General features: G+C 52.8%; 1 protein-coding gene across 1 annotated transcript; it reads right to left on the reverse strand.

Moving 5' to 3' along the window:
- Positions 1–913: 913 nt before the first annotated feature.
- On the reverse strand, positions 914–25957 carry MMP2 (matrix metallopeptidase 2). Its single transcript, XM_077898387.1, has 13 exons — positions 25798–25957; positions 22616–22842; positions 21549–21697; positions 20313–20441; positions 19906–20079; positions 16857–17030; positions 15780–15953; positions 13857–14012; positions 12560–12695; positions 8736–8872; positions 7553–7712; positions 3476–3585; positions 914–1821 (listed from the first exon to the last, which is right to left on the reverse strand). The coding sequence occupies exons 1-13, from the start codon at positions 25951–25953 to the stop codon at positions 1718–1720; spliced, it is 1986 nt and encodes a 661-aa protein (XP_077754513.1). The 5' UTR covers positions 25954–25957; the 3' UTR covers positions 914–1717.
- Between the last annotated feature and the right edge of the window lie 1884 nt (positions 25958–27841).

Genomic DNA, 27841 nt, shown 5'->3' on the forward strand with positions numbered 1-27841 from the left:
CCCTTGAGGATCTGAGCCATTGGGCAGGCCACAGGAGGAGGAAAGATGCCTCCTGGTCCACTAGGGTCACCTCCAGAGAGTCCTGTCTACTCATCCCGAGAGCCCAGCCATGAGAGGCCTGAAGCAGAAAGTCTAACAGAGCCAGATGGGGCCTCTGAAATAATCCCAGGCCTTAAATTTGTTTTCCAGCAGCTTCAGGATTTCTGTATCAAAGGGGCTGAGGAGAGGGCAATATGGTGGGAAGATGGGGATAAAGAGCTTAATCATTAACAGAAGCTTAATCATTAACACATGCCTTCTAAACACAGTGGAGGGTAATGCTGCTGATGGAGACTCAGGCTGAGGGCCGAAGCTCCTCCTCTAAGTCATCTTTGGCCTTGACTTGGGCTGTCACCCAACAGCTGCGGTACCCTGGGCACATTTCTTTTCTCTGGGCCTCAGTGTCTTCATCTGTAAGCACTGAGCGAATTGTAGCTTCCTCCTCTAAGCTTAGGTTGTTGGAAAGGTTACACCAGTGATGCATGTCAAGTGCCCGGCCCCCATCAGCACTCTGTTAATGGAGGGGGTGTTACTGTTGTTCACTGTTGGTGGTATTAGTGTTAGAACGGGTGTTATTGTCAATGAGAAAACTGAGAGTCAGGAAGGAAGGGAGCCTTGAATGAGACCCTTCCAGCAACATCAAAGAACCACTGCTATTGCAAGGCTCTTTCCACGGGACAGAGGGACTCCAGCTCACCCACTTGGAGGGTCTCTTGCTATTTATTTTGGCAGCTCTGACCTTTGCAGCAAGTCACCTGAGCCCTGGAGGGAATAGAGATTTAAACTTTTTGGTTTTTTTTTCCTCTGCCTGGGGCCCAGGGGCCATCGCCCCTCCCCAGGCTCTGCAAAAAAAAAGCCCACAAACACCCGCCACTCAATTGGTGTCTTTATTCATACTCTGTTGACATTTCCCATGGGGAACTGTTGAAGGGGAGGGGGCGGGGCTGAGCAAGGAGCCAAGGCTGGCTTTTTCCTCCAGCCAGTGGAGGAATGGATGGGGGAGGGCTGTACTAAATAGAGGGAACAAGAGAACCATCCCTATGTGGGCTGAGATGCATCGTGGAGTGACTTCAGACAACCTGAGTCCTTCGGTCAAGAAATTCAATCACAAAGTGGAAAAATAAACATCGAAAGAAAAGAACAAAGTGCATACAAAGCAAACTGCTAATGTAGGAGAGGTCCTAAGGCAGCCAGCAGTGAGAAGCCAGGTGTGTGGGGCGGCCACATCCGCGCCCCTGTCCCACTGCCCCATGCCACGCCGGGCTGTCAGGCCACCAGTGCCCTCTTGAGACAGTTTCCGTCTGTTGGCTCCGAGGGTGCTGTGAGCCACAGAAAATCGTGGCAAGGTAAGAGCCTGAAGTGTGTGACAGCACCAAGGCAGCCCAAGGCAGGGCTGCATTGAGAATATCAAGGCATCTCTTTGGGGGTGGCTCTGGGGGGCTGGTGGGATATGGGGTGGGGGGCGTGAGGGCAGTTGGGAGGGGTACAATCAGCACCGTTCCTTGGGCACAGGGCAGAGCCACTCTCCAGAATCTTAAATTACCAGGTAGGGGTGAGCACGCCCATTTAACTACAGAGCTGAAGGCTGCCAGGCCCATCCGGGTCCTTCCCTGGCGCTCAGGGCCCGGTGTGCAGAAGGCAATGTGGCGGGGCAGGGCCTGGGGGAGCCAGAGCCTGCTCAGCAGCCCAGCCAGTCGGATTTGATGCTTCCAAATTTCACGCTTTTCAGACTTTGGTTCTCCAGCTTCAGGTAATACGCACCCTTGAAGAAGTAGCTATGACCTGGGATGAGAAAGAGGGGAGGCTGTCACCACCCCACCCTGAGACATGGAAGGTTCCTGGGAGCTTTGAGAGCCACCGGCCATAGGGCACAGGCTTTTCAACCAGAGAAGATCCCTCTGAGGCCAGAGGGAAGGGAATGGCTGGGGAAGTCCACTCCCTGAGTCCCTGTTTTTCATCTTGAATGGGAATTAAGATACCGACCTCTTAGAGCTTGTGGCGAGGACTACATCAGATAACATATGCTATTATGAGTATAACAGCATTCCACTGAGCATGGGTACAAACTAAGCAAGTCCCAGAGACCAGAGGTAGCAAACTAGGAGGCTTCTCACTCCATCAGGCCTGCAGAGGGGTTTTATTTGGCTTGCACACATATTTTGTTTTGTTTTGTTCTGAATTCTAAGTTGTCAACACATAAACATCTGGAAACTTCATACGAAAATATACATTTCTTGCTTCCTCTTAAAACAGCTAGGATAGGGACGCCTGGGTGGCTCAGCGGTTGAGCGTCTGCCTTCTGCTCAGGGTGTGATCCTGGGGTCCCAGGATTGAGTCCCACATCAGGCTCCCCACAGGGAGCCTGCTTTCCCCTCTGTCTATATCTCTGCCTCTCTCTCTGGCTCTCATGAATAAATAAATAAAATCTTAGAAAAATAAAATAAAATAAAGCAGCTAGGATATCTAGCAGCACTGGGTCCCATTCTTGCAGCAGCCTCAAGAAGCAGATGATTGTGAAGAAGCTATATGCCTTCTGGTTCACCACAGACCCCACCCCTCCCTCCTGTCTGCCTTGTCTGCTTCACTCATTGGTGCTACTGGCCCAGCCCCTATGGGCTTTAAAATGTGTGACTCCTGACATCGATGATCTTGTTTGCCTCCTTTAAAAGCCCGGCACGTGAGAGGGACTCCATAGATGTTTATTCTTGAAGAGAACCCTTAACCAGGCCCCTGGATTATACTTTGCTCTTTCTTGGACACGTGAGACCTTTCGCCACAGGAGGTTTGGGCCGTGTGCTTCGCATATGATAGGGGCTCAATAGAAATCTTTGTGGAATTTAATTGCAACCTCCTCTGAAAAGCCAAACTGGACTCATTCCCAGGACCCTGCAGACCTCACAGAAGCCTCCTCAAGAATATGTTTTTCCAACCCCAAATCCTATCCCTTGCTGATACTTGGTTGTATTTTACTCAGCGAGGGATGGAGTTGAGTGGGACATCTTTGCCACATCAGCAACAGGGCATGACAAAGTTTGTCCTGTCTCAAATGGAGCCATCCTTCTGCTAATGGGAGGCAGTCACAAGGCCTCCTGTGGAACCTGAAAGGGCCTGGACCAAACCCCAGAATGAATGCAGGGCACAGAGCCATATTTCTTGTTCCAGCAGGCCTCCTGCCCTCCCCTTCCCTGGCTCCAGGCCCTGCAGCTGTGAGAGGCCTTTCTGGGTCTTACTGCCTGGAGCCGGCTGAGTGCGCAGAGGTCAGGGGTCTGGATGCCTTCCCAGTACTGGGCTGAAGGGGCTGATTTGTTCCCCGCCCCCGCCCCAGCACCACTTGCCTCCCTACACAATGAGGGAGTGTGTGCTTGTGGGGAGCTGGGCCCTGGCTGGGGGTGGGGAGGCCTGTCCTAGAAAGCGGACAGGGCTCTGGGCAGCTCACCACTGCCTTGCAGGTCCACCACGGCGTCCAGGTTATCCGGGATGGCGTTCCAGGCATCTGCGATGAGCTTGGGGAAGCCAGGATCCATCTTCTTCTTGACTTCATTGTATCTGCAAGCAAGCGGATCTGAGGGACCAGTGGGACCTCCTGGAGGCCAGCCCTCCTCCCACCTTGATGGGAGGGTCCAGCCCAGGGAAACCAGCTCTAGCCCTGCCTGGAGGCAGCCGGCTGGAGTGGAAGGCCAGGGAGTCAGACTGGGGTCTGGATCCCAACTCCACTACTCATTATTAATTACGTGACTTAAACAGTCCCATAAGAGCAATCTTGTGATTATTGCTAAAGTGTAACTGGTGTATTAACCACTTTCCATATACTTTCTCAGTCAATCCTTGTGACAATCGCAAGGACACAGTTATTACCTTAATACCAATTTTACAGGCCAGAGGCTTAGAAAGGGCACCCAGCTTCCAAGGAGTAATCCAACCCAGGCCTGTCTGGCTCCAGGGCTGTAAATTGCTTTCCAAACCTCCACTTTACCAACTATAAAATGGGGTTGTAGTTAATGTTTTTAATTGACATATATAAGAATTGAAAGAACATATATGTAAAGTGCCTATCTCCATATCTGATACTTAGTAGATATTTGGGAAATGTTAGTCCCTTTACAAACTTCTGATCCCTGCTGTGGTATGAAGAGCACTGGACTAGGAACCTAGGGACAAATTCCAGCCTTAGCAACCTTTCACTGAGAGGCTCTGGACAAACTGCTGCTTCTTTATCCATCACGTGGAGGTAACAATCTACATCCTGGGAGATGATCTCATCTGGGACGGCCAGGTTAACAGTGCAGGTATGTGGGTGGAAGCTCACTTAGTCAGGGGGCAGGCCTCCCGCCACTGGAGTCCCTACTGCTGCTAACAGGGTGAATAGTTATCCTGGGCTGTGCCTTTTATCCAGGTAGTTACCTGGGGTATTAGCTGGCATATTCTTCTTCCTGGCTAGCAATGTCTCCATCTTTTTCAATTTGGGGAGAATTTCTTAAATGCTAGGCTCACTTTGATTCCTTTGCTTCTCTATTTACACTCAACCTATTATTCCCTAAATATTTAATGAGCTCCTCCTCTCTGATTGTCAGTGGATATTGCGTTAATCAAGATAGTGCTCGCTTCAACAGCATATACTAAAATCAAGATAAATCCTTGCCCTTGTGGAGCTAACTTTCTAGACAGATCCATGGTTGAATGCCATTCTAGTGACAGCCAGGCTTTCTTCTGCTGTGCCTCAGAGCGGATCCTCTTCCCCACGGCCACCCCAACACCACAATAATTTCTCCTGTAAGTTCCCTTCTCCAGGGGGGTTCGCTTCCCCCTTTCTCCGTCACTCTGAGAAACTGCCAGAAAAGCCTTCCTTGATCCCAGCTGCATCATAAGACTGCTTGCAAAACCTAACATGCTTCCTCGTGACCTGGTGTACCAAAGCCAAGTTTGCAGCTCAAAATCCCAGCCCTCCATCCACATCATCCACATGGCCTTCACTGAAGCCCCACCCCCGACCCAGAGCTATGTGCCCTATGTTTGCATCCAGCCTAGCCACAGAGGGTGGGCAGGGCAGGAAGCCACCTCATTTTACAGATGTGGAAACCGAGGCTCAGGGGAGAGAACCAATTTGGTTCCAAGTTCTTTTCCTCTGGGAAGGGCCCGACATCATGACATCAGAAGGTGCTGGCTCTGCAGGGGCTCGAAGCTCTTCATTCGGCTCTCTGTCCCCAGGCTCCTACAGTGTTCCCTGCTGGCTGTCTTAAATGTTTCTTTCTCTGCGACACCCTGTACTTCCCCGCAGCTGTGGAAACTGGCAGTGTAGAGCAGGTGTTAAGAACGCAGACGCTTCCGCCCTAGCTTTTCTTCGGGTGTATCCTTGAGCCAACTTCAGCCTCAGTTTCTACACCCAGAAAATGGGGCTAAAGATAGTATCTACCCTACGTGAAAAATAAAGGCGAAATGCACATATGTCTATTTCCCTCATTCTACCATAAACTTTGCAAGGAAAAGTGTGACTATTTCTTGACCACTGTCTTCCAGCCCCTGGCTTTATATAGAAGATATCAAATATACATTTAGAAGATAGAAGATATCGAATATACATTCGTGGGCTTAGTGGGAAGCTTCCAGAAGCAGGGGCTGATTACTCCCTGGATTAAACTAGGGGATGTCAGGCTGGAGGCAGCAGCTTTGTCCTCTGTCATTGGGGGTGTCTGTCCTTCTCCTGCAAGGAGGCCTCCAAGTCCCCTGCACACTCAGCTCCAGTAAGAGATGTGTTGGTCTCTTCAGGAAACCCAGCCCTGAGATTCCGATAAGGCCTTTGGCTCTGCTGCTTTTAAGTAAGTTTCACTGGCCTACAGCAACGCATCCTGGACCCCAGCTTTGGAAGGTGGGCTTATTGCAGAGAAGGACTGAGAAGCAGGTAACCCTGCCCAAAACCCAGCCAGGCTCCACCACAGCTGAGCGTCCTCGTGTATGTGCACACATGTGCATGTGCTCACTCGCATTCACATGTGGTCGCATCTGTCATATGTGTTTTTATCCACGGGGGTGGGGAACATTGGAGGGAGATTATAGAAGTCCTTCCAATACCCTGAATCGTCGACACCAGTGCTTGAAGATTCTAAGATTCACGTTTCTATGTGTCTGCGTCTCTCGCCGTCTAGGTTCTAAGATTTAGAAATTCAGGGCACCTACCAGGCTGAGAGGCCATTTGTAGTATGTGCTAGTGCTGAGGAGTGTTCCGGAGCCTCTGGGCAGAAAGCCGGCCCCGAGGTTTCCTGGCTGACTGTGTTCTTTCTTGAGGTTTGAGATATCCATCAGTTTGAGCTGCTAAGTATCTTAGAAATACGTGTGGAATTCCTCCCAGACACAGGCAAATAGCTTCCGCATGCAGAGCCTCTGGGGGCAGGGTGGTGGGGAGCAGGGCAAGGGGAGAAGAGAGTAGCCTGGGAGGGAAGCTGGAATGTTCTAGGGAAGGCAGACAAAGGGCCCCAGATGCAGTTGCAGCCACAGGAGGAATGCAGGAACCACCCCCTGCACCCGCCATGCCTCCCCACTGCCCAAATGACCCTCAGGGTCCCGTGGAGGGGTGTGGGGTTATGGGACTAGAGAAGCAGTTATCATCCCGGCTCTGTGGTCAGCACACTTGCACTTAAATAATGTAGACCAAGTTATTTCTTTTCTTTGGGCCACAGTTTCCTTGTCTGGGAAAAGTGAAGAATTATAATCAAACTCCAGAAGTCTGGATGGCCTTTCACTGACCATTCTTAGACACTGGGCTCCCTGACCCATAGCCCTGATCATGGCCTCTTGGAACTGAACCCTTCCCTTTTGATGACCTGGAGCAGGGAGCTACCTGCTTCCAAACTAGCCCCCTGCCAGTCTGCACCCAGAGACACTGGGCTGGTGGCCGACATGCCAGAGAGTGCCTGCTGCTTCCCATGGGACCTGATTTGGAAGTTCCTGCCAGGTCCTCAGCGCCACCCCCCGCCTTCATCACCCCTATTTCTTCACACCCCGCTATCTAAGGTATAGTAGGGAATAGTGAGGAATAAATAGCATAGTCTCTGGGAGCCAGAATTCCAAGGTTCAAGTCCCAACCTGCCACGACCTGGCTGTGTGACTTTAAGCTAGATGCTTCCCCTCATCTGTAAAATGTGAATAGGAGTAACGACATTTATCTCGTAAAGTCCGTGGAATAGTGTCTGGTGGAGAGTGTGAGTAGTAGCAGTAATTAGCTTTATTTTTATTACCGCCTTCTTCAGCGAGTCACCCCAAATGAGAGGTTCCAGGCAGGCAGACAGGGGCCGCATCCAAAGACTTCAGAAAAGGAAAGGAGGTTCTGACCACCTTGCACCAGAAACGTGCCCAAGGATGGTTGATCCTTCGGGGACCTCTCAGAGACCGGAGGGGGAACCCACGGCCCCAAACCACCGACTCTGCCCCAGGAAACAGGAAACCGCAGCACGTCTTCTCCACGTCCACACAGCTGGCTGTGCTGTCCCCCTTTCTACCGCCCACACCACCAAGCCCTTACCTCCAGAACTTGTCTCCGGCAAAGATGTAGGTCTTCTTGTTCTTGCTCCAATTAAAGGCAGCATCCACGCGCTGAACGTCAGGGGGCAGCCCCAGGCTGGTCAGCGGCTTGGGGTACCCTCGCTCCAGGGTGCTGGCTGAGTACACCCAGTACTCATTCCCTGGGGAGGGAGCAAAGCGGGCGTTGGTGGCTGGTGCTGAAGCCCCTCAGCCTGGCCTCTTCTGCCTATCGTCTGTCTGCCAGGGATGCCACCGTGGCCGCTCTCGATGGGGACACGAGGTCCTGCTCACTTCTGCTTCAGTGCCCAGGATCGGGACTCACATATATGGTTTTACAACCTGCCTCTAGAAGCAGCCCTTGCTATTCACACGCTAAGTGCCACACTTGCCATGAACACCTTCTCCTAATTGGTGCCACTGCCCAGGACCACTCTGGGATGGAGGGGGTGGGGAGCTGGCTGGTGGAACACGTACCTGTCTGATGCCCCAGGAAGCCGTCCCTGTGCCCACACCTCAGACCAGGGCAGGGTCCAGTTGGTCCTCCCTGCCCTGCCATAGCCCTACTGCATTTCCTCACAGCCTGCTTTTCTGTCTCCCCCGCCAACTTGTGAGCTCCACGAGGGCAGCGGCTGGATCCCCGGCACATGGTAGGTTCAGATGCTGAATGAGCAGGTTTCCCAAGTGTTAGCCACATGACCCTACCCCTGCTAATTTTTACCATTTACAGAGACTTTCCGTCCTCTTATGGACCTCCTATTCTGTTTTCGAGGAATTCATCTTGAATTCATCTTGAAATCCACGGAGATAAATTTTTTTGGAAATCAATTTATTTTAAATGTTATAAGTGAGATCATCTTAGAAAAAGTTCTAGCTAAAATCTTTGTCTGCCAAAGGCTCCAGCATTAGAAAAGTGTTAGGGACACCAGCACACAGGCACTAAACTGTGATTTTCCTTCTAGAAGAGGATCAGGATTGGAAATTAAAAGGTAATGGAATGTTCACTCTGTGGGCTAGTGCTATTTGATGCTGGGTGTCTGAGCCAATCCCCCAGAGGAATCCCACGCTTTTGGAACTGATGGTTGAAAGAACAGATCCTGAAAGGACAGGGAGTACCCACAGGTACACAGGAACCATGGTGCAGAGCCCCAGGGATCTGAGGGCGAGGCAGAGACCTTCCCACGCACCTGCAAAGAATACAGCCTTCTCCTCCTGTGGGGCCTCGTACACAGCATCAATCTTTTCCGGGAGCTCAGGCCAGAATGTGGCTACCAGCAGGGGCCCCATGGGCTTGTTCCGTGGTGTCACTGTCCGCCAAATGAACCTGCGGTGGGGGCAGGGGACACAGGAAACCACACTCTGGGTCACTCTGCAGCTGTTACCACATGTGCCTCCTCAAGCCCACCCAAACACTTCCCATTGATGATGCCTTCAGACGGGAAGGCCAGGTCAAGGGCACGTGGGGGCAGGACTGGAGAATGAGCAGAGCTCTGCCCACCTGCTCTGCAAGATGCCAGGGCTGAGGAGCCACGTTGTTTGCCCCTGTCTTGCTCCTTCCTCCAGGAAGCCTTCCCTAACTACCTCCATCATACCACATTCTTCCTCCTCAACATGAGTGTCTGCAATAGCAGTTTGATGATTTTTTAAGATGGTTTATCTCTCTTATTAGCTCAGATGTCCATTGAGGCAGGGGCTGATGGTACTCCAATCATCTCCTGAATTGAAATGGAATGGACTCGTGTACTTTGGCAGGGGCGAGAGCTCTTATTTACGGACAGCCTACTAAGCACCACGCCCTTTGTGTGTCTTGTAAAATGAAATCTTCACAATGTGACAAGATAATATGCACTCCTGGTGGTCTATGAGCATCCATGATACATTTATTTCCCTATCATCCTTCTTCACACAACTTCCATATTTATGATCCGAGCTTGCCCACCGGCAGACCCATCCCCATTCTGATGAGCTTAAGCCACTGGTCTCGAGGTACGATTCCCAGGCCAGTAGCATGAGCATCATCTGGGAACTTTGTTGGGGCCCACTCGAGACCTATGCACCAGACTCTCTGGGCTTGGGGCCCAGCAATCTGCTTTAACAAGCCTTCCAGATGATTCTAATGCATGCCAACATTTGAGAACCACTGGTCTAAGCCTATCAGAGCTTAGAGTTTCCTAGAAATTGGCATGGATTCAGCAGTTACTGTATGATTCATGTGGGCCCAATGAGATTGAACAGACAGACTTGTAATTCACAGCTGGGGAATCTCTCACTCTCTCCTGCTGGATATGGCCAAGGAAGCCTGCAGCCCCCACGGCCCCTGGTAGTCATTGTCTGACCATGAGGGACCCAGCCTTGAGAGGATGGCAGTGGACAAAGATATCATTAAGTCACTGAGCTTCTTTCTGCCCTTAGAGGCAACCCTACCCCTGGAGTTCATACCACGTGACAGCAATTTCTGTCTGTTGTTTAAGCTGGTTTGAGCTGGGGTTCCCCGTTATCTGCAGCCCAAACATCCTGCTGCAGGAAGGTACCATCAACTTTATTGGGCAAATGAAGCTCAGAGAGATCACAATATTATCAGGAGTTGAATCCAGACCTGACTCCAAAGTTCTGGGTTTAATTATCTTGCAATATTACCTTTCTCCATCCCCCATTTTGCATCTGATCAGGGCTTAAATATTTGCTGGTTAATTCAACAAACCCATCAAACACTCATCACTTTCCTTCTGAAATTATGCTGTGTCAGGCCAGGGATGGCTTTAAACCTAGGCCTGGGCTCTGTACCCTTTTCTAGGTCTGCATTTCTCAGATCTAAATGTGTGGTCAGGGTTTCCTTACTGGGAGGTACTCCAGGCTAAGGACAGTCCTGGGGAGTGGGGCCCCCTGACTCACCTCTTCCCCATCCCTATAACAGGGGCTGCTGGAAAGCACTGGCATCTTTTGTTACACTTCCAGGTTTGGGCATTCAAGGCCTGACGGTACCTGACTTCTCACTGCATTCTGGGTCTCCTAGCTCTCTCGGCATTTTGGCCATCTCCCTGTTGGCCAGAAGACTCTGCAAAAAGCAGGGCATCCTCCCTGCGGCACTGAGCCCAGTGCCTGGACCAGAGGAGGACATGCTTCACAAAAGTTCATGGAACATCTTCCAGCCTCATCAGGCTCTTTCCATCCCTCCCCTCTGCAAGCCAGGAAGTCTCACATCTCTACGGCTCTGCTCTGATCTGCTCCTGTGGAGCCCCCTGCCCAAATACCCTTCCAACCTGTCAGCTCGTCACTCCCACATCATTTGGTTCTTCTTTAAAGGCCCGCTGAAGGGCTGCTTCCTTTTCAGAGCCTTCCCTGACTTGCAGGTGTCCAGGCAAGCATTTTCAAAATACTTCTGCAAGTCCATTCCTTTCATCCGGCTGTGGATTGCTGTCAGGTCTCCCTGCCTGTTTCCCAAATCAGACTGCTGCTGCTCACACTTCAATGAGTATAAGAATCATAGGGGAATTTGTGAAAATGCAGATGCCTGGGGCCCACTCCCAGAGATTTCAGAGGGCCTGAGGGTGGGCGCAGAAACCCACACTCCTAATATTTACACCCTTGGGGGCTCTGGTGTAGGAGGCCCATGGACCTCTCTCGGCATTAGGCAGCCCATCTGCTCTCAGCAAGCCAACTCCCACAGCTCCTAAAGCAAAGTAGTTGGCACAATAGATGCCAAGTAATTGTTTGCTGATAATACTAGCTAGTATGATCCAATACACTTGCCTTGTGTCAGGCATGAGTCTAAGCATCTAATCTTACAACACCTAATCTCTACAACAGCCCCATGATGCAGGTTAGAATACTATTCCCATTTTATAGATGAGAAAATGGAGGTACCAAGGACACACATAATTAACTTGCCTATAATCGTGCAACTATTAAGCACCAGATCCAGGATTCCAACTCAGGCAATCTGGCTCCAGAGCCCATTCTGTCAATTACCACACTTTCTGAATGGTTGGATGGATGAAAGGATGGAGGAATGACGACAGGCTAATGGATAATAGATAAAGAATAATAGATGGATAGATGACGGACAAATAGATGAATGATGGATAGTGTATGTATACATGCATATATGTACAGTCAGATGATGGACAGACCCTTCAATGCGGTCCTAGATACTGTCTGTCATTCTCCGGGAGGGCTAGGGTGAGTTTCAGCTCTTGGTTGATTGAATGGGGGGCCTTTATCTATAGCATGAAGGATACCACCCCTCCCCTGTGGTTACTTGCTCCCCATACAAAGCACGATTTGGCTATCCGGGGTCAAGGCCATTCCAGGGGAAAGCCTGTGGGAACCTGGATTGTTGTTCCCAATTCTTCCCTCCACCCCTTTTTAGAATGACACATCCACGTGCATTTGCCATGTGACCTCACATATACTACCCTCTATAGCAGGTGTTGGGCTTGGCCATGTGATTTGCTTCAGTCAATGGAACATTCTCAGCCGTGTTGTGAGTGAAGGCTTTAAATGTTCTAAATATTTATTTTTATTTATTTATGATAGAAAGAGAGAGAGAGAGAGAGAGAGGAGGAGGAGGAAGAAGCAGGCTCCATGCTGGGAGCCTGACGCGGGACTCGATCCCGGGACTCCAGGATCACGCCCTGAGCCAAAGGCAGGCGCCAAACCGCTGAGCCACCCAGGGATCCCCGGCTTTAAATGTTCTTGTGTGATTTGATTTGGCCTCTTGTGCTTGTCATCTGCCACGAGTAGCTGCTAACCCCAGGAGAATGAGTGACACGCAGAACGTACCCGAACCCAAACCACAGCCTGAAGCCAAGACACCTAGCAGACCCACAGACTAGGATAGAGCAAAAGAAATGTCTGGTGTGGTAAGCCACTGACATCTGGAGGCTGCCCAATACACGGGACAAACTGTCTATACAGGCCATTCTGTGAAGCCTCCAGTGGGCTCCCAGACCACGGGAATAACAGAGGGAATGGGCAGAAGTCAGGACAAGAAGCAAGCTCCTGCACTCACCGGTCCTTGAAGAAGAAGATCTCCCCACGGATCTGAGAGATGCCATCAAAGACAATGTCTTGTTTGCAGATCTCAGGAGTGACAGGTCCCAGAGTTGGGGTGGGGCCAGTGCCCGTGCCAGCATCAGGGGAGGCCCCTGGAGGAGGACATGACCTTAGACTCTCCCCACCAGGCTGAGCCCCCGGGGCTGCCCACTCAACCTGCTAAGGGTCAGAAGAAATAGTATTCTGGCCTTGGATTGAGCCCAGGTGAGACACAGAAATGAAGCCTGGATGTGATGGGTGGGGGACAGGAAAGAGAAACCAGAACCCCCAGCACCTGGTCCTTTACAAATGCTCTTCACCAACATCACCCGAACCAGTCCTCATCATAATACTTCCATTTTACAGATGAGGAAACTGAGGCCCACCAAGGTTAAATGACTCACCCAATCATTCAACTCCAAAGCTCGGGTCCTTAAGCCCACAGGAGAGTCAGAGCCAGCAGCGGGCACTTTCTCAAGGACTCATCCCTTTGCTCCTCATGACAACCGGCCACAGTGCAAACTAAGTCCAGGGAGGTAAAGACCTGCTCCATCGCTTGTTGTGAGTGAGTGCAGAGGCCCTCAAACTCCGCACCTCTACCTCGAGCCGGTGTTCCTTCCCAAATCCGTGTGCCCCCAGCTGTCACCCAGCACCACTTCCACTACTTTGACTTGGTCCAGGACCATCTTATAGCCACTTTTTTTTTTTTTTTTAAATGGACCCACTCTAGCCTCATTGTAAGTATTAGTAAATAAATCACTAGTTTCAAGCTCTGGTTCCATTGTGCCCATTACACATTAAAATAAAAGAACAGGTAGGAAAACTAGACATTTTTATCCCTCCATATCATCAGGGTCTTTCCACATGCTGAGCAATTCTGTCCTGGGTTTTAGCTCATTCTCCTGAATTCTAAACCTAACTTGGTGGCTCAAACCTGGCGACCCTGTGCCAGAAGGGAACCTTAGTCAGGCCTCAGTGTACCCACCTTGAAAATGTGGAGCCAGTTTCTCCCTGCTGAGCTCACGGAGTGGCTCCAGGAAGCCAAGAGGGACATGAATATTGATATTATTTGGAAAGGAACAGGACCATCCAAAGGAAGGGGACTAACCCTTGAGGAGCTGCTCTGATATGCTCAGAACAGATCAACGCTCCTGCCTCCATCTCCTGCAGCTCTGGAAAGATGGGACCTTGCTGGTTCCCAAGCCCCAGGCCTCCACCCCAGGCTGCATAACCTCCCCAGACTCCCATCCCGAGACTCCCACGCTGCGGGTTACCATAGAGCTCTTGAATGCCCTTGATGTCATCTTGGGACAGACGGAAGTTCTTGGTGTAGGTGTAAATGGGTGCCATCAGGGCTCCAGGGTCCTCAGAATGCTCCAGTCCCATTGCATGGCCAAACTCATGGGCTGCGACCAGGAATAAGCTGTACCCTAAGGGCCGCAGCGGGGGAGAGCGGTAGAGAGACAGGGAAAGAGATGAGAGAGGAGCGAGGCTCTGGCCCCAGTGATGCTGACTTTGAGGACATCCCCATGGTAGGGGGCAGAGAGCCCTGCAAGTGGCACATATTAATTCTCTCTTCTCCTGAGAATTCTAGGTCTGATAGACTATGCCCATTGCTTTCAAGGAGGGTCAGCCAAAGTTCCTTTGTCCCTTCCAGGCTGGGCTTCATGCAAGCTCTACAGGAGACCAGGAACAGCTGTAAATCCTCTACTTAAAGTCTCATTTGTTAAAAATCTGGTTTTCTGCCTTTATGTTTTTTTACAAAGAGTAGGGTCTCCAAGAGGTAAGAGAGTGGGTCCCCTGTTTCTTCCCCAGAGAAAGCCATAAAATCCAGTCTCACTTGGAGTGGCTGCCCAGGCTCAGTCACAGAGAGCAAACCCCATTTCATACTCTGTTGTAGGATGAATTGAGTCTCCCCAAAAGATAAGTTCATTCCTAACCCCAAGCACCTATGAATGCGACCTTATTTGGAAATAGCACCTTTGCAGATAAATTAAGTTAAAATGAGGTCATACCAGGGTAGGGTGGGCCCTTAATCCACTGTGACCTGTGTCGTTCTAAGAAGAGAAGATACTTAGAAGGTCACGTAAGAACAGAGGCAGAGATTGGAGCAATGCAGTCTTCAGAGGGAATGTGGCCCTGCGAATGCCTCGACTTTAGACTTATGGCCTCCAAAGTGCATGAGAATAATTTTCTGTTGTTTTAAGACACCCAGTTTGTGGCACTTGGTTATGGGCACCCCCAGGAAACTAATACATGCTATGAGTGTGCCACACGAGCTCTGGAGCCTTAAGCCCTCCCAGCAGATGGAGAATCCCACCTTTAGGCAGGAGCTGGAGCAGAGCACGTAATACCAGGGTATGTCCTAGCATGGCATTCGGTAGGGGTTAAGGAAAACTCTTTTGGCTGGCCTCTGGCAGTTAATGCAATCCAAACTCCATCTCATTGTGAGTAAACAAGAAGAAAAGTAACCTAGAAAGAGGCTGATCGAATTCTGGCCAGCCCTGCACCAACCCTCTCCCCTGTCCATCAGGGGCCATCAGGGAGCTTTGGGCCCAATGACACCCAGCCCTGCAGACTAGAGTGGGCATGGTGCCCCCAGGCACCCCTCTACTCCCTGCGTTGACCACATAGTAAGGTCATGGCCTATCTCCTGGTCACTCTCTTGCCCCAGCCTGTGTGCCCTGTAGGGCAAAGAGCTATGTCAGGCAGCTGTCCTCAGCACTCAGCACTGTCAGAGACCCTCCCCACCATTAACTTGGCAAAGGGACAAGGAGGGCTCTGGGGGCTCTCTCGTGCTGCCTGGAGGGTGGCTTTGGACGATGAGGCTACTTCTGTTTTCTTCACGTCTCCTGCGCACCCAGCTCCTTGAAGGCAGCTCTCCATTGGAGAGGCAGGAATGCCTCGTAGGGGAATTGTTCTCTGGTATAGGATACCCTGTGCCCAGCACTGAATGTTTTGGGCAGGAACCACCCCATCTAGAGGGGTAGTCAAGGTGGAGGGAAAGCGCAGCGTCTCCAGGGATGGGCAGGACCTCAGTCAACATACTGTCTCTACCAGCACAGGTGGGTGTGTGGGGCTGGTGTCTGTGCCTGAGGTGGGTGGCCAGTGGGGCAATGGCGGGGAGGGCAGGAAGGTTTCTGGTGCAGGGGCGGGATGGGGTCTGGTGTTTCTGCCCAATGGTCAGAACCTTGTACCTTGGTCGGGGCAGAAGCCCCATTTGCGGTCATCATCATAGTTGGCCGTGGTGGCGCACCACACCTTCCCGTCGCTACGGCCCGCGCTGGTGCAGCTCTCATGCTTGTTGCCCAAGAAGGTGAAGGGGAAGACACAGGGGGCGCCTTCCGAGTTCCCACCAATAGTGGACATGGCTGTGGAGTGAGGGTCATGGGTCAGGGGGCAGTGAGGAACCCGAGGCTACCACTAGGGAATGACACGATGCAGACAGTTAACAAACCATGATTACTGAGTACTCACTTGCTCAGGCCTGGGCACTGGAGCAAGCACTTTATACATATTTCTACAACCCTGTGCAGTAGGGAGCATAACCTACCCCTTACCCCCATCCCACCATTTCATGGATGGGAAACTGGAACTCAGAGAAATGAAAAAACTTGCCTGAGCAGCTACTGCTAGAAGTGTCAGGGATAAGATTCACACCCACGCAGCCAGATTCCAGAGCTTTGATTAGCCTCCCATGGACGAGGCCAGAGGGACCAGAGGCAAAGGGGGCTGGGCAGAGCTAGAAGCACCCACATACTCCCATAGACCAGGAGCTCCCTCATGCAGGGTCCTGCAAAGACCTACCCGTGTCTCCTGCAGAAAGCAGGTGCTCAGTAAAGATGGGCCAGGGAAGCAAGCAGGAAGCAAGGAAGGGAGGGAGGAGGAAAGGAGGCAGGGAGTCCTTACTGAAAAACAGACAATGAAGGCCAGAGATGCAGACAGGAGCAAAGAAAGGCAGGGAAGAGAGACTTCAAGAGGAGACAGAGAAAGAGAAATGACTGCAAAGGAAATCGACGGAAGGTGGGCCATTCAGACCGGTCCCGAGCTGGTGGGACATCAGGCATTTCCCAGACGGCTCAACTGGCTATGGGGGCCCGCCGACCGTTCTGACTTGGGTGCCCAACTGTCCCAGCTGCTAAGCACTCTGACTGCCACCCTTGTCCTGGGAAAGGGGGTGGGAAGTGGGGAGGGCGCTCTGGGAGGTTCTGCGTGCAGGGCAGGCTGCAGGCCGAGGCGAGGGGCGGTGGGGGGGAGGGGAGGGCAACACCCACCGGTCTCGGGGCAGAAGCCATACTTCTTGTCGCGGTCATAGTCTTCCGTGGTCCCACACCAGCGGTAGCCGTCTGTGCGGCCCTCCGTGGTACAGCTGTCGTAGGAGGTGCCCTGGAAGCGGAACGGGAACTTGCAGGGCTGTCCGTCAGCGTTGCCACCCATGGTGAACAGGGCTGGGGGCGGGAGAGAGGGGAGGGGGTGAATGTGAGCGGCCACCGCCTGCCTGCCTGGGGGTCAGCTGGCCGCCGCGTGGGCCCAGCCCTGGCTGGTCGCCATCCGCCGGGTCACGCCAGTGAGGTCACAGCATCGTTAAAATATTCAAAACCCATCTCTAGCCGTTGGTCAACTGCTGCTTCTCTGGGCTCCTGGAGAGTACTCCTGTCCCCCCTGGCCACCTCGGCCCCTCCCCTGGGACCTTAAGGACACCTCCCTCAACCCACCCAAACTCCCTCCTCCCAACAAGGAGATGGTAAAACCTGAGGCACGTGGGGCTTCCAGAGCCCCGCGCACACCCAAGGGTCTCTGTCCCTGCTGCTTGGTCCATGCCCACGCCACGTAGATCGTGGTTGGCAGGACCACAAGAGGCTTTCCATTCGAGACCTAGGAAAGCAGTTCTGCGAAGGCTCACTCTGGAACTGCTCGTGGTCATCTCTCTCTTGCTTACAGTCTTTGTCTCTCTCTCTCTCTCTCTCTCACACACACACACACACACACACACACACAGAGGAAGCTTCACCTCCCTTTCAACCTCAGGCGCTTTCCTGGATGGCCCTGCTGTGGTCCCTGCAGGGCAGAGAGGAGGAGAGGGGGAAAGGATAACATACACTTTGTTCTCCCATTCTAACTTCCCCAAGATGTGAGGCTATGACTGGAGAATTTGGGGAGAGTGGGATTCGGAGTCTGGGTTTTGGTCTCTCTTAGGTTCTTCTCCTGCTCCCCCAATGCCTTCATCCACCCTAAAGCTACAAAATGGTGTGTCTCTGAAATTGCCAACTAGCAAAACCACAAGTGCGTAACAAGGACCATCTGTGCGCAACGGCGCCAGAGGTGACCTCATCAACCCCCATTAACTCCACCATGACCAAAATGTGGGCCAGAGATGGCAGGATCAGGGCCCCATATCCTCACTACTCTCCTCTTCCCAACCAAGAGACCTTCCCCCACAATGCCAGAAACAACAAGACTCCAAGAGAGCCAAAACTGAAGCCACATGTCTTGGTGGCCTCAGAGAAGGAAAGGCACAGTGTTAACCTCTGTGGAGGCCAACAGCTGCATTTTTACCACCCAGAAAGCTCCATCTCCTTTCAGATCCTACCCCCAACAAGGATAAAGGGAAAAGGACACTGACTCAGCAGTCAGGAGGGGCTGAGTAACCAGAACCTCTATTCCAAGACCCAAACACGCGCGTGTTGTACGTACTTGCATCTGGCTAAAGATCAAGTATATGGCTAATGTCCAATGCAGGGAAAAACCAAACTTACGAATTACAGCTGTTTCCACTTCTACAATCAAGGCATTTTGTTCTAATCACAGGGACTGACACATGGCAGGGTTAACTATGATTGAATCCCTATTGGGAAATGCAAGATACATAAAATATTTTTGTTTAAAAATTTCTGACTTATTAATGGTCAGTGGTTTGAGCTCTTACTTAATACAAAGTATTGTGTGAGCTTGGTATTAAAAGCATAAACAGGAACAGATTAACTAGATCTTTGTTCCTTTCCTTCTGTTAAGATGGCTGGTACTCAATGTCCAGTAGCTATGGGGTCAGAACAAACATGTAAAATTACAGCCGAAAAAACACAGGGATATATAGATCAAAGAGTCTTTATGGGGATGGAAAAGAAATAAATATTTACAAAATGAATTTTTGGATTTTCTCCCATTTCCCTCCAGTTTTCTGGGCTTTTGACTTCTAGAATCATCCAGTATGATGATGTGACAAGTATAAAAACGTACATGCTGTCTCCTTATGATTTCCGGTTATGAAGTGTGTCTCATGGTGAAGGATATATTAAAAAAGGATTGAGTATGTCAATACCTTGACCCCTTTAAAAAACTTTTCCCTCTGTATGGTTTCAAAACATCTGAAAATGTTATGTCTCAAGCATTGGCAAAAACACATACAAAAATACTGAGTCAGGCCTAATGCCTTTGCCAAGACACAGAGATGCAGACACAAGCAGATACAAAAACCCAGAGAGGCAGATAAGGAAGAGGCCCCACACCCAGACATGTGTACACACCCAGGTGTGTGTGCAGGAGCATGGGAGTCCGTGTCCACATGCATGCAGACACACACATACACACACACACACACACACACTGGAAAAGTCGGTCAGAACCGGGAACAATGGCTGAAATTCCCAGGGCCGGTGTCCCCAAACCAGGTTGGGTATCAGCCTCTGTGTCTGAGTCTTGCTTCCCAAGCTTGCTAGGCTTCCAAGCCATCCTCCACAGCCTCTTCTTAAGTCCTTGAAGCCCCCATCCTGGCCTGGGGCTAGAGACTGGTTCTAGAGAGAATCACTGGGCATTTTAGTAGTTCTAAATTCATTCTTATGCACATTAGAAAAAAAGTAATTAGTATAACAAGCCACTGATTTGGGGCACCCAGGTGGCCCAATGGCTGAGCATCTGCCTTTGGTTCAGGGCATGATCCCTGGGTCCTGGGATCCAGTCCCTCATCGGGCTCCCTGCTCAGCCTGGGAACCTGCTTCTCCCTCTGCCTAAGTCTCGGCCTCTCTCTCTGTGTCTTTCATGAATAAATAAAATATATATTTTTTTAAAAAGCCTGTGATTTCACAAATGCTATTGCTAATGGCAAAACAAACCGATTTAATGAAAGTATCGTGTAAATAATCATGCAGATGAGAAGGACACAACCATGGCTCACACGAGGGTGGTGGGCCTGAATGAATGGAATGGAGGCATGCTGGCTGGCTGGCAGTGTCAGGCCTGTGGAGGAGTAGGGAGGGCAGGGGAAGAGCGGGGAGCCTGGCAAGGTAGAGGCTGAGGAGGAAAGCCTGGGGCCAGGTGGAAGCTCACCTTCGTGGGGGCAGAAGCCGTATTTGCCATCCTTTTCAAAGTTGTAGGTGGTGGAGCACCAGAGGAAGCCGTCACTGCGGCCAGTGTCTGTGCAGCTGGTGTACTCTCTGCCATTGAACAGGAAGGGGAACTTGCAGTACTCTCCGTCGGCATTCCCATACTTCACACGGACCACTGCGTACGGTAACACGGGGTGGACTGTCAGCGTCTCCAGACCCTTCTTTAGAGACCAGGATTCTGACTCAGTCGGGAATGTGACCTCCCTCCCATGGCCAGCTCTCTGATCCCATCGGAGCAGATGGAGGTGTCTGGGGTTGCCAGGGAAGCCACGGTCCTTGTTGCTAGGGACAGCAAGGCATGCAGAGGACCCGAGAGGAGACCCGGCATGCAGATGTTCGCTCTCTTACCTTGTCCTTCTCCCAGGGTCCATAGCTCATCGTCATCAAAGTGAGAGTCTCCCCCAACACCAGGGCCTGGGGCAAAGGCATGAGCCAGGAGCCCGTCCTTGCCATCAAAGGGGTATCCATCTCCATGCTCTGCAATACACAGGGTCTCAGCTTCTAGCTGCCCCAGCGGGGCCCTAACCCAGCCACATCCCTGTCCATGGTCCCTCAACCCTAACATCCATCCCTTTCCCTGTCGTGGTACGGTCATCCAGCCCTGGGAACACAGAGCCTCAGTAGAGTTCCTGACTTGATTATAACTATCCTATGGTCTACACTACCCACCCCCCCAAGTCTATACAGTCCCCAGGATCTCTACCGCTGACTTTCATTGTCTATACTACCGCCAGTGACATCATACCTATCCACATACTAATGTGCCACACCCTCATCCTCACCACTCTCTCATTGTCCCCACGTCTATACCATTGTCCAGATCACCTACCCCACATCCACACTGTCAATTTAACCCTATATCTGACCCTCAACTCATACCATTACCACTATCCGCAATGTTTTGTTTTGTTTTGTTTTGTTTTGTTTTTTTCACTATCCGCAATGTTAACCCACAAGTCTACTTTGCCACCCAGGTGCATACCACCCTCCCACATGTTAACACTGTTGCCTCTGCCATTCACCCACATCGCAATACCACTCACAATCTCCACATTATCTACCTTCATGTCTATACTACTGCCAGTGTTCATAGTACCAACCCACATGGCATCCTTGATGCCAGGTTCTAGCCCATTTCCTCTCAAGTCTACGCTACTCTGCTGTTTCTGACCCTCTCTCACATCTAGAATTCCTCAGTGTCCACCAGCTTCAGCCAACAGAACTTTCTGTGACGATGAGGAGATTCTTTGTGCCATTCAATTCAATAGCCATGAATCTCATGTGGCCACTGAGGAGCTGAAGTGTCGCTAGTGTGACTGAATTTTAAGTTTAATTTAATTTTAACTAATTTAAATTAAAATGGCCCAATGTACCTAGTGACTACCACGTTGGGGGATGCAGGTGGACCACCTGCTTTCAGGATTACACTGCGTCCAGGATAAACTCACTGTCACATCATCTGCCCCCACATCAATGTGGCTCTCCAGTGTCTACACATCTTCTACTTTCCTGTCTAAGCTCTGCTCAGGACCCCGTGCCCTTCCAATGGCCAGACTGCCTTCTGCTGACCCCTCTTCTGCCTACCCCAGCGGCCAAAGTTGATCATGATGTCAGCCTCTCCATCATGGATACGAGAAAACCGCAGCGGAGTTACATCACTCCAGACTTGGAAGGCACGAGCAAAGGCATCATCCACTGTCTCAGGGTCCAGATCAGGTGTGTAGCCAATGATCCTGCAGGGGGTGGAGATGCATGTGAGTGTGTCTGGGTGTACAAGGGAACGGGAGTGTGCATATGCACACGAGCATGCAAGTACATGTACAAGTGTGTGTGTGTGACCATGCATGAGTGTGTGCAAATGTGCGTGCATGTATGCAGGTATGTAAGTTTGTGCCTAAGCGTGTAAGGGGTGCATAGGTTTCTGCAGGCATGTATGAGTGTGCATGACTGTGTATGCACAAGCAGGTATACATGTGTGCATGTGGAGCAGAGCTAAGAGAACAGTCCACCCAGAATGCCTTGGGCTTCTGTGAAGTCCTAGACCAGCCCACATCTCCACACCTGGCTCAAGAGTCTCCTTTCTCACCTCCGGCTGGTGGGTGGAGGTGGGGGGCATGAATAGCGCATTGAGGGCTATGAGACAGAGATCTCACCCTTGGAATCCAACATGAGTCATTCAGAGGGAGCTCTCAGCCCAATTAACAACCGATAATAACAACTCTATAATACCATATAAAACTCAACAACCAATCATCAAATCCCTTCACCCACCCTATGAGCCCCTCTAATAAGGACGGTGACTGGCGTTCCTTACACTCTCACTGTATGCTGGGTGCTAGGATATCCCTTTATATCGGTGACCAAGCTTAGTTTCCAACAAACCTAAGAGGAGGTTGTGTTTTAGCCCCATTTTATAGACGGGAAAGCCAAGGCTCAGAGCACTGCAAGCCAAGCAGCCTGCTGCCCCCAGGCTAGTGTGAGATTCAAGTTCTGGTTTCACTCCAGTTCCTAAGAACTTTGGACTCAACTTCTGAAGATGCCAGGCTGTCACTGGATACACCCTGGATCCCCACAAAGGAGAAGGCAAGGCCCAAGGACGCTCAGTGTCCCCCAGCTCTGGGACCCCACTGCCTGCAGCCCTGCCTCCGCACCTGTATGTGATCTGGTTCTTGTCCCACTTGGGCTTTCGGGGGAAAAAGTTGTAGTTGGCCACATCAGGGTTGCCACAGCGTGGCTTCCGCATGGTTTCGATGGTGCTCTGGTCAAGCTCCCCAGTCTGGGGCAGCCCAAAGAACTTCTGCATTTTCTTCAGTGTGTCCTTTAGCACAAACAGGTTGCATCTCTCTTTGGGGCAGCCGTAGTAGGTGTTCAGGTATTGCTGGAAGAAACAAACAGCCCGAGGCAAGCAGCCATGTTAGGATAACATAATGTTGACCAAAATAGTCAGGAACCTAACGGCACTGGGATAGAATCCCAGGTTCCCAAACCAGCTCTGTCACTCACTAACTGAGTGACCTGAAAGCTGTAACGACACATGGCTGGGGGCACGTGTTGGGAGCTTACTAGATGCTACTAGAGCAACTCTGTAATGCAGTTACTCTTGCTATCTCCCTCATACAGAGAAAGAAATTAAATCACAGGGGAGGGGGCACCTGGGTGGCTCAGCAGTTGAGTGTCTGCCTTCGTTTGGCTCAGGTCATGATCCCGGGGTCCTGGGATCGAGTCCTGTATCGGGCTCCCCTTAGGGAGCCTGCTTCTCCCTCTGCCTACGTCTCTGCCTCTCTGTGTGTCTCTCATGAATAAATAAATAACATCTTTAAATAAATAAGTAAAGCACAGAGAGGTTGGGAAATTTGCCTATGATCCCCCAGCTCGCAAATGGTAGAGGGTGGATTTGAACCCAAGCAATCTGGCTCTGGAGCCCAGGCTCGGAAGTATAACTCTCTGCCTCTCCTCTTTACCTCCACCATCTCTTTTAATTCACCTAACTGCTGAAGACAGAGGGATTTGGTTTTCTCACTTTCCTTAGAAGGATATTCAAGGCTCATGTACATGGATTCCTGTAGCAGACAGACCTGTGTTCAAATCCTAGAGCTGTAATTTCCAAAAAGAAGATCATCCTGTCCTCATCTGGCTCCGTGCTCGCTGAGGCCTAAACTAAACAGGCCCCTAGGGAGTTTCAGGGACCAACCAGCTCAGGTTTTTGCCTCCCTGCCATGTGCCAGGACCTGTGCCTCAGTACTCGGGAGAGACTGGTGAACATGACAGGTGTTTCTAGTCTCCAGGGTGCAAATCCCAGCGTGGGGAGGTGGATGGACCACAGTCTGTGCAAAATTGGATGTGTGAGGTGTGTTATGTTGGAATGGTGAAAAGAGCCCGGAGACTTTATTACAGAGGCCCTAACCCTGTTTGGGTGGGGGTAGCTAAGAAAGGGAAAGAAAGAGTATAATAATAGTGACAATGAGAATAATGACCACGGTTATCTCCCATTGAGGCTTTACCATGGGCCAGGGGCCCTTCAAGGTTTCTATGATGGCCTCACCCTTAACTCTGAGACCCCACTCTCATGCTGTTTGCAGAAGCAGCTGAGACTGTGAAATGAAGTCACTTGCCCAAGGACGCTGGCCACTCATGACGCCCTGATGAGAGGCCAGGCAGCCTAAGCCCAGAGGCTGCCCCTCAAGCCTCCTACTGCATGGCCTTGGGGCAACATGGACTTCCGCATGCTGTTGGAGGTGTGGGGACCCAGGGAGCTCTGTCAGTGTTGCAAAGCCCAGCCCCAGGCAACAGCCACATCATCAGGCATGCCAGCTCCAGATCCTTGAAATGAGTAGCCCCCTAAAAATGTAAGGTCTCTCGGGGCGCCTGGGTGGCTCAGTGGTTGAGCGTCTGCCTTCAGCTCAGGGCATGATCCTGGAGTCCCGGGATCAAACCCCGCATCGGGGTCCCCAGAGGGAGCCTGCTTCTCCCTCTGCCTGTGTCACTGCCTCTCTCTGTGTGTCTCTCATGAATAAATAAATAAAATCTTAAAAAGAAAAAAGACAAGTATGATCTCCCAACCTATTTATCCAGCAGGGACAGAAGCTTATATGCAGGGAGAGTGAGTGGTGGCATCACATTCTGAGAAGGGGTTCCTAGGGTGACCAGGGGGTGCAAAAGTCCTGTCCTGGGCAGGTTGAGGGCCAGGATGAAGAAGAATAGATTTCTGGGGCGTCTGAAGCAGTAAAGAAGCAGATGTCTCGTGGGCTGGGAGGTACCCCTGGAGGCTCCAGGCGCCTACAGGGTGAGAGGAAGCGCCCCTCTGATGCCCCCAGCCCCCTTGAGTAACGCTGCAGCCGGTCCAGGGAGCTCCTGGGCCAGGCGAGCGCGCTGGCAAAACAAGCTCTGAGCCACAGCCCGGAGCCCCGCCAGGAGGGAGGACTGGCTGGCTGCGGTCCCACCAGCACGGGGCTCAGTCCGCCCCCGCCCCACGCGCCGGGGCCCCTCGTGCGCCTGCCCCTCCCGGCGCCTGGCCCGCCAGCCTCTCCCGGGTTCTCCAAGCCTCTGGATAAGTTCGAGGAAACTTTCCGAGGTGCAACGCTTGACCCTCCGGGCCAACTGTCCATTAAGCCAGGTGGAAAGGATGCGCTCTTTGCTTCCCTCCGGCCCACGAATACTTGCCAAAAGATCCCCTCCAAGGCCTCTCTCCAGATGTGTGCGGAAGGTTCCCTGGCGGTGGCCAAGCTCTGCTTTGCCCTGAGTTCCTATCCGTATGTGTGCCAAAGTGAACCCAAATTGGGCGCCAAAGGACCCTCTTCTCAAAGTCTCACGCGGGATCAAGAGATCCTCCCTTTTCAAGAGACCCCTTTCAGACCGCTGGCCAAAGGCCGAGCAAGACGCCTGCCAAGGGCCAAGGGCCCGTAGCCAACCCCCCAGATGTGTCCAAAAGTTGTTTACAAAGCGGGCCCCCTTGCCAAATCCCCCGGTTACAAGACAATGCCCCTTTATTTACAAAGGAGGTCCCTTCCAGCTGTTGGCCAAAGCATCCCGGCCCTGCCACCGCTGGCTCCTCGCCCACCCTGCGGGTCCTCAAAGTTGCCAAGTTGTTTACCCAAGGCCTTCTCCGATTACCAAGGGGCTGCAAAAGGGATCCCGCCTTCCGCCGGCCAAAGACCACCCCCCACCGAGCGGTTTCCAGAAGCTCCTCCCCACGCCGCGCGCCCACCGCGGGGGGGGCTGTTCCGGAGACCCCCCGACCCCACCCCACCCCACCCCCACCCCCACCCCACCCCGAGCCTCGGCCTCCGGAGTTTCTCCCAACTCGCCTCCCTCCCGGGGCCGGGCCGCAACTCACCACAGCCAGCTCTTTGTCCGTCTTGGGGGCGACATCTCCGGGGAACTTGATGATGGGCGACGGCGCGGCGGCGGCGCGGCCCAACAGGCAGCCCAGGACGCAGAGCGCCCGCAGCGGGCCGGCCAGCGCGCCCCGGGCCCCGCGCTCCGGGGTCATCGCGCTCCGGGGCCCCGCGCGTCGCCCGGGGGGTCGCTGGCTCGGTGCGTGCGGCCGCGGCGCCTCCTGCCTGGGGCTGCGCTGCGCTCCGAGGGGCCGCGCGACTCGGTGGGCTCGGCTCGCCCGGCTCAGCGGCGCATCCTCCGCCCCGCGCCCCTGCCCGCGCCCCGGCCCGCGCCGCCGCCGCCGCCGCCCGTTGCCGCTTTGTACGGCTCCAGCCCCAGATGCGCAGCCTCCAGCCGCCGCCTGGGGAAGTCTGGATGCAGCGGAAACACGGGATGGGGCGGCCGCCAGATGTGGCCTGCGGGGCTGGGAGGGCGCGGGCGGCGCAGGGAGGGGGCGCGCTCGGCCCGCCCCGCGCCGCCCCGGCCCGGCCCTCCCCCGGCCCTCCCCTCCTCCCCCCCATCCCCTCCTCCCCTCCTCCCCTCCTCCCCCGCCCCGGAGCCCCGCGCCCGGCCTCGGGACCCCCGCCCCCCGCGGGAGACAGCGGGCGCGACCCGCCTGGACCGTGGGCGCCCGAGGTCGGGGAGCAGCGGGGCTGGGAGCGCCGCGGCGGGGGCGAGGGCGAGGGGCCGCGCGGAGACGGGGTCGCCAGCTCCGAAACGGACGGTCAGCGGCGCCGACAGAACTCTGAAGATAAGGACAGAGCGGCGAAGACAGGGGCAGGAAAGGAAAGAGCAAGAGATGTGGCAACAGAGAAGGTGGAGGGTCGCGCCCTCTCCCCTCGTCCTTCCCGCTTCCTTTCCTTCCTTTCTTCCCACTGCAGATATTGGAGCGTTTGCTTGGCGTCCGGCGTGATGCTGGGTGCGAGACGCATACTTGGAAGCACAGGGGTTATGGTCCCTGCCCAAGGGGGATGTCCCCTCCCTCCCTCGGGAAAGACAATTAAGTGCTAAGGAGGAACTCTGCAGGGCTGTGAGAACATCTGTCCTCAGCCCCTAAACTAGTATAGACGGTCAGGGGAGGCCTCCTGGGAGAAGGGACTTCTGAGCTACCACCTACAGAGACACAGGAGTGTTGGGTGGGGGTTGCGGTGGGAAGGACGTTTCAGGCACAGTCTGGGGCACCCTGCGTGCAGAGGTCCAGAGAGGGAAGACCGCAAGCCGCCCTGGAGAAGGGAGTTTCCCTCTATCTAAAAAGGGTGGCGGTGTTGAAGGGCAGGGTCAAGAGATGGGACTGGGATCAGCAGGGACCAATTTGAGGACCAAAGCCATGGGCTCCGAGGGCCAGGAGCAATCTTCCAGTGAGGGCCTTCAGGGCTCATGGTGACAAGTCTGGACTTTTCTCTTGAGAACCGGAAAAGCCTCGGAAGCTTGGGTCTCAGTGGGCTTCAGACATGCACAGGCTTGCCTGGCAGTGTGCTACGTGCCTGCCAGCACTCAATCTGAAAGGAGGCCTGAGGGAGGGACTTAGCCCCACAGGAGGGAGCCAGACCCATGGGCCTGACCTGAGCAGAAGCCCTGGCTATCTGAGGGAGGGTGAGGCTGAGGTCAGTGGGGGAGGGGGATTGTTCCTGGCTCTGCCCCCTTGGACACATGTCCATGTCCCGTGGGCAGCCAGAGAGTCAAGCTGCAGAGTGGACAGCTGGGAAGATGGAAAAAGTTGTCTCACAAAAGCCGGGCTTGCAAACTCGTGGCCTGTGGGCTGAATCCAGCCTGGACAGCATTTTGAAACTTGGGAGACTTCATGTAGAAATCTGACTTTCTGGTTTTCTTTCAAAAATGCCCAAAGATCTGGCAATCCTGGGTGCCAATTTTCACATGGCAACCGGTAGCTGGCGATAAATCACAGCTGCCCCGTTTAGATGAGGCGTGGGCTTTGGTTTGCCACAGTCTCCGCTGTTCCCTGTTGCCTCGCATGGGGCTTGGCTCAGTTGTGCTCATAGATA

The sequence above is a fragment of the Canis aureus genome, chromosome 5 (assembly GCF_053574225.1).
Source record: "Canis aureus isolate CA01 chromosome 5, VMU_Caureus_v.1.0, whole genome shotgun sequence".
NCBI lineage: Eukaryota > Metazoa > Chordata > Mammalia > Carnivora > Canidae > Canis > Canis aureus.

Excerpts from the sequence above, each read along its gene's own strand:
- MMP2 (XM_077898387.1), bottom strand. The coding sequence starts at position 25,953 with ATGACCCCGGAGCGCGGGGCCCGGGGCGCGCTGGCCGGCCCGCTGCGG. Across the intron at positions 20,080-20,312 it reads GACCCTGGGAGAAGGACAAG|TGGTCCGTGTGAAGTATGGG; the intron begins GTAAGAGAGCGA and ends TACCGTACGCAG. Across the intron at positions 14,013-15,779 it reads GGGCTTCTGCCCCGACCAAG|GGTACAGCTTATTCCTGGTC; the intron begins GTACAAGGTTCT and ends TGCGGCCCTTAG.